Here is a 12,317-nt window from a genome sequence, read left to right as displayed (position 1 = left end):
ATCTTGTTTCCTGAGCCCTTATCTTGGCACCATGCCCCCCTTTCCTCTCTCCTCTACACCACAAACTGGAGTCTGGCCTGGTAACATTAGGCCCTGCAGCTCCATCTCCATTACTTCCTGTCAGACCATCGTGATTGACAATAACCACTTGCAAGCTGAGACTCCATCACTATCCCCCAAAACCCCTTTCATCTATACAGTCTGCCGTCGACACATTCTCCTTTGCCCCTGTACTGAAACATTTCTAGATTGCCCTCCAAAGCCTGTAGAGAACTGCAAAAGGTATGCATGTCTCCCTTCCAATAGCAGTGGCAGGCATTGCTTGCCAATGTGATACTCTTTTCTACTGAGCTTGAACATGTTTCCGAACTGTTTTCAACCTCACACCCAGATACAACTACCAAATAATCAGAGGTAGTATGGAAGTTGAAAATATCCCACTTCTAGAACCTACATTTTAAAAGACACTGGCTCAGGGCGCCTGGATGGCTCAGTCGTTAAGTGTCAGACTCTTGGTTTCGGCTTTCATGAACTCACGGTTTGAGTTCAAGCCCTGTACCAGGCTCTGTGCTGACAGCATGGACCTGCTTGGGATTCTCTCTCCCCCTCTTTCCCTGCCCCTCTCCCTCTTGTGCGGTCTCTGTCTCTCTCAAAATAAATAAATAAATGTAAAAAAAAAAGATACTGGCTCATCCCACAAATGAAGAAAATAAAGTGTGTCAGGTTGTATTAGGTCAACCTTAATTTTTTCTAGGTTTCAATTTTTTTCTAGTTAACGGCTTCTTTTCCTATTGCTCACTGATATTTTCTACTTGCTGTTTCCTCTCCTTCTGTGGGCTTTCACAGAATAAGTGAGTGAATGAATGAAACATCACTCTTTCTGTCCTACTTCCCTATAACAAAAACAAACACATACCCTGCTGTAAAGTTTTCAAGGGTATTTATCACTATTAGGAGCACCATAATGCCTTTTTAAAATCATTATTGTCATTAGCTTCATTTACTATCAGTAAAAATAGAATTGGAAAGTCTCCAGTCTCTACGGTCTTGGTTGAACAAAAAACTAAAGAAATATTCAACCACATTCTAGGAAACAAAAACAGAGGTAGTTTCCCTAGGCTAACTGAAAGTGAGATACAATCTTTGGATTAAGGAGTAAGATAGGGTTTCTCAGGATGGTAGTATGAGAAGCTAGAGTAAGGACAGGGATGTTCCCAAATTACCAGGGCAGGAAAGAGAGGTATTACTATTAGTAGTAAGAGTGGGAGAAAAAGACTGTGGGGGTCAGGGGCTATCAGGTAGACTGTGATTTCTATTTAGAGTGTGTAATTAACTAATTGATACCTGTGATTTTAATCTTAAGTTTATAAACAGCACTTGAATATTTAAAGTAACTTATGGCTCATTCTATTTATAAAGTTAGTTCATTATCTTTGTGAGTTATTTACTTTTCTGGAAAGGTTTTGTTTGTCAATTAAGCTATCTGAAGTACTTAAAAGGAAATAGCATACATAAAATTTATCGACAAATTTCAAATATTTGAAGACAGTTAATTTAGCCAAGATATTTGGAAGATAAATGGAACCAAACATTTTTCAAAGGCCTATAAAAATAATTCATATCTGCTAGGCTTATAAGAGTAAGTTGAATAACAGAAACCATAAAGAATATCTAGATTTTTGAAATTATACCCTTAAAACACTGAACAGCAATTGTAAAGCCAGAAATAAATCGCTAGTCTCTCCAGAAAGAAAAATAATTTTTCAGAACAACAAAAAATACACATCAGCGATAATCCTTATAATCATTTAACACTGTGTATGATTAGTTCTATCAGGCTTAATGATTTTTTAAAAATTAATTGGTTAATAATGTAAAAAGAGTGGAAATTTTATATAGATGTCATTCATTTTATGTTACAGGGAATTCTTGAAAAATATTGCCTGTAAACTGAGTTTTTGGTGACTGGGAAAATTTCCTCATTACCTCCATGTCAGAGACTGTTAATCTTCATTTCTAATTCTTATAGCTCTGCCTAAAGTTTCTATGCTAAAGGATCATTACCCCAAGATTTTCTATAAGCAGATAATGTAATGGAATACAAAATACTTGCATGGAGTAGAACCCTTGTTATAGGAACTTCTAATTAACTCTTCCACAATAAAAGAACTTTTAAAATGTAAAATACCTAATAACTTCCTAATCTTCTAAAGTTTCTTTCCTTTGGCTTCTTAGGTTTTCAACTATCCAGAAAATTAAATATACATCTAGCTCCAAGACTTGGTGTACATATTATAGGATATGAGGATAAGGCACTTAGCGAACCATTCCCTCAGATGAAGAAATGTTCCAGTCTGAACTCAACTGCCACACACAAGTAAATAAAAAAAAATTTTTTTTAAGTTTATTTATTTTGAGAAACAGAGAGAATGCAAGCATGGGAGGGGCAGAGAGAGAGGGAGAGAAAGAAAATTCCAAGCAGGCTCCATGCTTGTGAGGAGCCCAACATGGGGCTCAATCTCACAACCTGAGCCAAAATCAACAGTCAGACACTTAACTGACTGGGCCACCCAGGCACCCCCAAATAAATGAAAAGTATTTTAAAAATTCAATTAACAGGATTTTTTTTAATGTTTATTTTTGAGAGAGAGAGATAGACAGAGCGTGAGTGAGTAAGGAGCTGAGAGAGATGGAGACACAGAATCTGAAACAGGCTCCAGGCTCTGAGCTGTCAGCACAGAGCCTGACGCGGGGCTCGAACTCACAAGCTGTGAGATCATGACCTGAGCTGAAGTTGGTCACTCAACCAACTGAGCCACCCAGGCACCCCAAAATTAACAAGAATTTTAAAAGCCAAGTTAATACTTAATAAATTTAATGTTTAACAAATTTAAACTAGAGAATTTCTTTGGATTGTGTCTGCTAAATAATAGATTTCATTAATATAAATTATGTCAACTTTAAAAAAAAAATGTTTATTTATTTTATTTTTGAGAGACAGAGACATAGCCTGAGTGGGGGAGGGGCAGAGAGAGCGGGAGACAGAATCTGAAGCAGGCTCCAGGCTCTGAGCTGTCAGCACAGAGCCTGACATGGGGCTCGAACTCATGAACTATGAGATCGTGACCTGAGCTAAAGTCAGATGCTTAACTGACTGAGCCACCCAGGTGCCCCACATTATGTCAACTTTTAAAAATTTTTTGGGGGGGTGCCTGGGTGGCTCAGTTGGTTGAGCGTCCGACTTCAGCTCAGGTCATGATCTCACGGTCTGTGAGTTCAAGCCCTGTATCTAGCTCTGTGCTGACAGCTCAGAGCCTGGAGACTGCTTCAGATTCTGTGTCTCCCTCTTTCTCTGCCCCTTCCCTGCTCATGCTCTATCTCTCTGTCTCAAAAATAAATAAAAATATTTAAAAAAAAAATTTTTTTTGCGAAACTCAATTTCTTTTCAGTGCTTCAATATGGAATGAGGTCACTAAAAAAAGGAAAAAACTTTATGTGCCCATAATTTTTTTTTCCTTCCTGCAATTGTGCTATCTTGAATAGAAGGTTAGTAAAAAAAGGCTTTTGAGTTTGGTAGCCTTGCTAAAGTCAACAGATAATGAATAAACAAGACAGCTGTTTTACTTTTTTGCAAAGTGTCATAGGGTGGTGACAAAGAGAGTTTTATTGTGGTCAGGTGGTAACACTGGAAAAATTAGTTGACTATTTAATTCAGTAAAATATTTATGAGTGTTAAAAGTAAGTAATTTTAAGTTTTTGAATTTTTTTAACTATGAAATATTACAAGCATATAGAAAGTTACAGAGGATATTAAATAGTCTATTAATCTCTTTTCATCTCTGGAGGTAATTCTCACGCTGAAAGTGTTATGTATCTCTCCTGTCCACATTTTTATTTTGCTATATTAGTATGAATAAAACTATATTACATTTTTGTCACATTTAGCATTTTTATACATGGCAACATATCCCAAATTTCCTCTTGCAAACTGCCCATTTTCTGCTTGATATTACAGACAGATCTACTTCATTTTAACTAATGTGTACTATCTCATTATGTGAATATGTCAATTTATATATTCATTCCCTACTGATGGATAGATGGGTTGTTTCCAATTTTTCACTGTTACAAACAATGATGCAGTGAACATTCTTACATATGCCTCCTTATACATTCATTTAAGTCTTTCTCTGAGGTGATATCAAGAAAAAGAATTGCCAAATCATAGAGTATTAATATACTTAAGTATAAAGATAATGTGAGGTAACTCTAAAGTGAGGAGACTTCCATCCCAACAGCTTTAATAGAATTCCATTTTCTTCTATTGACAAAAAATGTTAATTTTTACAGGTAAAAATTATAAAAGTATGAAATGATAGCTGATTATTGTTTTAAAATCTCATTTTCCCAATTAATAATAAAGTTGAACATCTTTTCAAATATTTATTGGTCATCTGAATTAACTTCTGTGCATGTCTATTCATCCTTTGCCCATTTACGGTTGATTCTTTCATCTCATTAATTTGGATACTTTATAGCCCCTGAATACCAATCCTTTTGTGATTATAAATTTTATCAAACATCTCTTAGTTTGTGGCTCATAACTTGTAGACTGGCTTATAGGGTTTATATCATATATACATATTTTACTTTTTTGTAAGGGATAAAATGGGTATTTTTAATTTTTAACCATTTATTGGTAAGTATGTCCATTCCCACACTGATTTATAATGCTACTTCTAATATATACTAACTTTCCACAAATATATGGGTCTGCTTCTGGGCTCCATGGTCTATTCTAATAGTCCATTTGTCTTTCCTTGTACCAATCCCATCCTGTAATAATGAATATAGCTTCATAATGGATCTTGATATATCTGATAAAGTACAACTCCTTAATCTTCCCCAAAACTTCCTTTGTTATTATTTCCATGATAATTTTGAGATCAGCTTGTCAAATTCTGTATAACCTTGGTGGAATTTGACCAAATAATAACTATATATAAGTTTGGAGTATAATAGCTTTATAATTCTGAATCTTCCTTTCCATGAATATGATATAGCTTCCCTTTTATTTAAGTCTTTATGGCTTTCAATAAAGATTTATGCTTTCCTCCATAAAAGCATTACATATCATTAGATTTGTTCTTAGGTGCTCAAAGATTTCTACTATTATTTTGAATAGGATTATTTAAAAAAAAAGACTTCCTCAGTTGATTGTTAGTAGAATATAGAAAAGTCGCTGATATGGATTTATAAGTCATCTCACTAATCTCTATTTGTTCTAATGATTTATATATAGTTTCTCTTGATTTTTTTTATTTTGAAAGAGAGAGAGAGAGATTGAGAGGGGGAAGTACAGAGAGAGAGAGAGAGAGAGAGAGAGAGAGAGAGAGAGAGAGAATCCCAAGCAGGCTCCAAACTGCCAGTGTGGAGCCTGACATGGGTCTTGAACCCATGAACTATGAGATCATGACCTGAGCTGAAACTAAGAGTCGAATGCTTAACAAACTGAGCCACCCAGGTGCTCCTTTTGAATTTTTTATGTAGCCAATTAGATAATTTTGGGCAAATGCTCTGACTGAAAGGACAGTTAGGTGACATTCTTGTTCTGTTCCTAATTCTAAAGGAAATATGTGTATATCATCATAAATATGTTTGTTCTAAATTTGGGGTATATACCTTTTATCAGATTGAAGAATTTTCCTTCTCTTCATGGTTTACTAAGAATATTCCTGGTTTACTAAGAATTTGGTGTTTTTGCTTTGGTTTGTTTTTAGGTTCGGTTGTTAGGTTTCATCAAATCCTTTTTATTCATTTATTAAAATAATATTTTTTCTAATTTGTTAATATAATGAACTAAAAAACAGAATATTAAACTTCCTTCACATTCTTGAGATAATTCAAAATTGCTCATGATTTTATATACATGTGTATACACATACATATATATATGTATATATGTAATTAGTTAGAATTCGTTTGTTAGCATTTCTTTTAAAACTTTTGCACCTATTCCATGATTGTGACTTGTAATTTTCCTTTCATACATTATTCTTGTCTGGTTCAGTTACCAAAATCATACTAGATTTAAAAGTGAATTGCTGTTTGTCTGTTCTTTGGAATGGTCTGTAAAATGCTTTGGATTACCAGTTTTTCAAAAAATTAAAGACACTGGAAATGAGCTTTATTTTAGCTGGATATAGCATAGAGAGAACAAATTTAAGTTGCAATGCAGTAAGTTTACTTAAACTGTAAGAAAAATTGTCCACCAAACTGAAGATTGATAGAAGGCAATTATAAATTCTCGTAAGCTGAAAATAGATTCTTTTAATTCCTTTTATATATCAAGGAATGAATGGACAATAGTCAGAACCACCATAAAAATAATTGCCAGATTATATGAAAAGAGCCTAAAAGAAAACTCTGGGCTTATTGGGTATTGTTATTAATCCTTTTTTTTATTATTATTTTAAAATAGGGGTGCCTGGTTGGCTCAGTTGGTTCAAGTGCCCAACTTCGGCTCAGGTCATGATCTTACAGATCGTGGTTTTGAGCCCTGTGTAGGGCTCTGTGCTGACAGCTCGAAGCCTGGAGCCTGCTTTGGATTCTGTGTCTCCATCTCTCTCTGACCCTCCCCCACTCACATTCTGTCCCTCTCTATTTCTTGAAAATAAATAAAATGTTAAAAATTTTTAAATGTTTATTATTTATTTTGGGGGGGGGGCAGAGAGAAAAAGGGACAGAATCCAAAGCAGCTCCAGGCTCTGAGCTGTCAGCACAGAGCCCAATGCAGGGCTCGAACCCACAAACTGTGAGATCATGACCTGAGCCAAAGTCGAATGTTTAACTGACTGAGCCACCCAGGTGCCTGTTAAAAAAATTTTTTTTAAATGATTTCATGCAAGTGTGATTTTGTAAGAAAATTCTTTAAGCCAATATTTTATAATAATTTCCAAACAGGTATAAAAGTATTATTAGTATAGACTGAAAAGACATTAGTTTTGTTAAATTTAGGCAACAGAACAGTGTATCAAGCATGGAAGGTTCCAAAGCTAATTTGGGAGATGCTCAGTGTAGTGCTTAAGAACACTAGCTCAGAAGACACACAGCATTTGAATCCCAAATCCACCTTTACTTCTTCACTACTCTGACTAGAGCAAGTGACTTAGTTTTCTTATCTGTAAACTATCTCTTAAAATTGCTGTTATGTGTACGATAAAATATGTTCTAAAAACTGAACACAAGGTTGAAATAGCTACATATTCAGACAATACATTCTCCAGACCTGTGAGAACTGACTACCAATTAAACTTACGTTATCGTTTTAGCAAAGACCCAGGAGCTTGAATTCAGTGAGAAAGGGGAATATGGTTACCTGGAAAGGCAGGCTTTAGTAACTGCACTGTGAAGATTTTCATGAGGGTACTGTGACAGCCGACGAGAAATCCGCAACAGCTGTCTGGTAGATAGTGATGCTGCCAATGACTGGGCCTATCAAAAGACAAGGACAGCCTGATGACAGTCTTGTTTCTACCTGCTGAAAGTCCCTTTAGATGAGTATCAGCTCATTATTCCTGATTGGACAAGGACATGATTCCTGATGGACAAGGCCAGACTTAAAACAAATATGTACTGTTAATGAATTACAAATAAAAATAAACAAAAGCCGATTTACACTTTAAAAATCCTTAAAGAGGGGCGCCTGGGTGGCTCAGTCGGTTAAGCGTCCGACTTCGGCTCAGGTCATGATCTCGCGGTCCGTGAGTTCGAGCCCCGCGTCAGGCTCTGGGCTGATGGCTCAGAGCCTGGAGCCTGTTTCCGATTCTGTGTCTCCCTCTCTCTCTGCCCCTCCCCCGTTCATGCTCTGTCTCTCTCTGTCCCAAAAATAAATAAACGTTGAAAAAAAAAATTTAAAAATCCTTAAAGAGGGGCGCCTGGGTGGCTCAGTCGGTTAAGCGTCCGACTTCGGCTCAGGTCATGATCTCGCGGTCCATGGGTTTGAGCCCCACATTGGGCTCTGTGCTGACAGCTCAGAGCCTGGAGCCTGTTTCAGATTCTGTGTCTCCCTCTTTCTCTGACCCTCCCCTGTTCATGCTCTCTCTCTGTCTCAAAAATAAATAAATGTTAAAAAAAAATTAAAAAAAAATCGCTAAAGATAGGTTTTTTAAAAAAAAATCTATAAAAAGTGTTTATAAGTTAAATTCGACAGAAGTGTTTTCATTGAGCTAAGTGCTGTATACACACGTTTTGGGGTTTGGGGGGGAAGAGGTTGGAGGAAGGAAAGATGTTACATAATACAGTTCACACCTGACTTACAAATAGCTTTTCTGTGCCATGAATTATTTGTTCTTTTTTTCTCCCCCCCTGCCTACACAAAGCTGCACTGTTAAGATATCCTGAAAATGCTTAGAGCTTTAAGTAAATCGATGGTTTCTAAAAGGGAGAAAAGGAAATGTGGACAGTTCAGGTTGCTGATCACAGAGCTGTCAACCAGTGTTATCACTTGGGTGGCAGCTTGCAGTTTGAAATCCTTTCCCTACACTGTCAGAATAATTTCACTTTTAAAATTAATAGAGCTGCTAGTATAGAAATCAAGACATGTGAGTACCAATAATATTTGTTGTTGATTTTGAAATTATCTTAGTGGGCAGCATAATATAAAGTTCTTAAGCTTTGGAATCAGACAAATCAGGCTCCCTCCCATGTATTAGCTTGGTGGGTTAGTTAACACCTTAAAGTCTCGGTTTCCTTATCTTTAAGTTGGCGATAATAATGCCTTTACCTTTAAGATTGTTAAGAGGGGTTTAATATCCAAAATCTATAAAGAGCTTATCAAGCTCAACACCCCAAAAAACAATTCAATTAAAAAATGGGCAGAAGACATGAACAGACATTTTTCCAAAGAAGACATCCAGATGGCTAACAGACAATGAGATACCACCTCACACTGGTCAGAGTGGCTAAAATTAACAACATAGGAAAACAACTCTTGGGGAGGATGTGGAGAAAGGGGAACCTTGTTACACTGTTGGTGGGAATGCAAACTGGTGCAGCCACTCTGGAAAACAGTATGGAGGTTCCTCAAAAAGTTAAAAATAGAACTACTCTATGATCCAGCAATTGAATTACCAGATATCTATGCAAAGGATAAAAAAAAATACTGATTTGAAGGGATACATGAACCCCAATGTCTGTAGCAGCATTATGAACATTAGCCAAAGTATGGAGAGAATGCAAATGTCGACTGACTGATGAATAGATAAAGAAGAGGTGGTGTTTATATTCAATGGAATATTACTCAGCCATAAAAAAAAGAATGAAATCTTGCCATTTGCAATGCTGTGGATGGAGCTAGAAAGTATAATGTTAAGCAAAATAAGTCAGTCAGAGAAAGACAAATACCATAGGATTTTACTCATTTGTGGAATTTAAGAAACAAAACAGATGAACATGGGGGAAAAAGACAGGCAAATCATAAAATAGATTTTTAACTATAGAGAACAAACTGAGGGTTGCTGGGAGATGGGCAGGAGGATGGGTTAAAAATGAGTAATAGGTAAGTATTACAGAGGGCACTGGTTTTGATGGGCACTGGATGTTATATGTAAGTGATGAATCACTAAATTCTACTCCTGAAACTAATATTACACTGTATGTTAACTAACTGGAATTAAAATAAAAACTTGAAAGAACAAAAAAGAAAGAAAAAGGACAAAAGAGAAAATTGTTCTCTTAGCAGAGGTCAGTCACATGGATGCTCAACAAATGTCACCAATTATTATTAAAAGTCAGCCTCTTCAAAATGAAGAAAATCTAACAGGAAGGTGATGTGACCTACACTTTAGTATGAATTTAATGTATCAGATTATTATTGGATTTAGATCAGCAGCATTAGGAAACAGCAGTTTTCACTGAAAACCAGAAGAGAGAAGAACTTTTAAAGAACAGGCCAGGGTGAAATGAGGGCACATGTGAGCCCCTAGGGGAACACAGAAGAGGACTCCAAGAAGTGAACAGAGGGTTCAGGATGGATGGTGGTAGGATGCCACAATACCAGAGACACAGTTTATTTGCTTGTTTCAACATTTCACTTGAGGTGATTTCTGCATGTTCCAAGGAAGAACAAAAGGAAGTGATTTCTCTCCCTTGGGTATTTCACGGCTCCATGAGATGCTGTTATGCTAATACTAGAGTTGTATTTCAGCTACAACATGGGTTAAAGAGTCCTCTGGGGACTAGGTTGGGAGCAAGATCACCATTTACAATGTACCCTTTTTTCTATTAAAAAACACATTCGATGTCTCAAAGAACTCATTTGTAAGCAAACATTTGGTTCATCCTTGTTTTCAACAAATTTGCATTCTAGACATGGAGGCAATATTTAAATATAAGAAAGTAGGAATTGCAATTCAAAATAGCATATAATTTAATGCCAAAGCAAGTGAAGCACTTGACAACTGCTATAGGGGCTTAAAATTAAATTGTTCAAGTGGGCAGGAGAAAGGCTATGAACAAAGGCATGAAAGCAAAAGAAACAGAAATCGTGCAGACTGTGAGGAAACCAGCCCAGCTCTATCACAGGGTCTTGCTGGAGAACTTGCTCCTAAGTAACAAAGACCTGGGACTCACCCCTGGAGGAGTTTGGCTTTACCCCGAAAGGCAATAGGACTTCTTTTGTGCACAAAGTGGTAATATGATTTTAGAAAGATTAATCTGGCAGGAGCATGCAAAGTAAGTGAAGGACAGGGGGAACTGAGACAGGAAACAGAAAGCTCCTTCAATGATCTGTCTATAAAATGATGAGGTACTACAGTAAGGTCACTGGCAAAAAGGAGTAGAGAGAAGGAATCAACAACTATTTCAGAGAACTTGGCACCTGATGGATATGAGAAAGAAGGAAGAAGGAAGGATAAGGTTATTTCAGCCAGTATGATTTAAAGTATCAGAAGCCTAATATGATTCAGCAATCCCCATTCTTAACACCTGGGTCCACAAAAATTCCTATTTTCATCATGGAAAATGTATGACTAATGACTCCAACCCGAGCATTCTCATGACAAGAGTCCCAATAAACAGTACAGTAACTTCCTAGTATACAATATTCTAATCTCATCCAAGAATGACATTGAATTCAGGCTTCACATTTCATTCCAGTGATCGGTAAGGACTTTCTAATGAATTTGAAAAACACAAGCTTTCTCAGTTGATAATACCGAAATGCTTTATGATAACATCCAGTGTCAAAAAAATCAGAACAAAGCTTTATGTTGAGCCATTTAAGTGTTGAATAAAGGGTCTGGTTATTTCTTCTCTCACATTATCAATTAGAAATTGAGAATGCACTTTAATTACAAAATTCCTAACATGTTTAACGTTTATAACATTACATTTCTAAGTGAGTTTCATCTTGCAAAAAAGAATGTGAGGATATGAGCACATTCTCTTAGTTACCATGGTTATGGAGTTTAAGAGCACACTTCAAGGGTTTTTTGTATTAGCATGATTAGTACCAGTAATTCAGCTTAAAAATATGAAGGTTCTGATCAGAAATTTTTTCAAATAAATTCTCTCTTTTTCCTCTTAAAGAATTATTTCTTTTATGAAAATGTAACATTCTCTGGGAGAGAAAACTGAAGGGACAATGTGTTAATAAATTAGTAATTAGTTGATTAGTCATTTTATTCATTCATTCATTCATCAAACATTTATTAAGTGCCTCTTATGTGCCAGGCACCAGGCTGGGAAACGGGAATAAAAGAATGAACACTGGGGCACCTGGGTGGCTCAGTCGGTAAAGTGTCCAACTTCGGCTCAGGTCATGATCTCACAGTTTGTGGGTTCGAGCCCCGTGTCGGGCTCTGTGCTGACAGCTCAGAGCCTGGAGCCTGCTTCAGATTCTGTGTCTCCCTCTCTCTCTGCCTGTCCCCCCACCCCCACTCTCGCTTTGCTCTATCTCTCAAAAATAAATAAATGTAATAAAAAAATTTTTAACTAAAAGAATGAACAAGGAGTTCAAACAGTCGTTGGGGAGATAAAAATAAACAGAGATAGAGCCACCACAGGTCTGTAAGAGAATCCTACGTCAAGTGTCATGAAAACAGACTGCAGACTGAAGTTACTTCTGCCTGAGGGGCTGAGAGAGACCTGACGGAACAAGGACCTGTGGGAGAGCAGACAGGGAGAAAGCACATTTCGGGCATCACCTGACGTGGAGGCATCTGGTTATGTGCTGGGCTCAGGAACCAGTAAGAAGAGGAGTGTGGGAGGCCTGAGGGTGCTTCAAGAGAGGCTCTAGAGAGCGAGGCTGAGGACGG

At 36.8% G+C, this 12,317-nt stretch overlaps 1 protein-coding gene across 1 annotated transcript in view; it reads right to left on the bottom strand.

Moving 5' to 3' along the window:
- Nucleotides 1–12,317, bottom strand: part of VWA8 (von Willebrand factor A domain containing 8) — a 374,773-nt gene that overhangs the window by 216,776 nt on the left and 145,680 nt on the right. The window contains exon 21 of the mRNA XM_047074862.1: nt 7,379–7,494. Coding sequence (XP_046930818.1) covers nt 7,379–7,494 — 116 coding nt within the window. The remainder of the gene's footprint in view (nt 1–7,378; nt 7,495–12,317) is intronic.

This window comes from Lynx rufus, unplaced genomic scaffold, assembly GCF_022079265.1.
Source record: "Lynx rufus isolate CCGP_SWC_20201006 ecotype Redwood Valley unplaced genomic scaffold, mLynRuf1.p SCAF_1, whole genome shotgun sequence".
NCBI lineage: Eukaryota > Metazoa > Chordata > Mammalia > Carnivora > Felidae > Lynx > Lynx rufus.
This window is presented reverse-complemented; position numbering and strand designations above follow the sequence as displayed.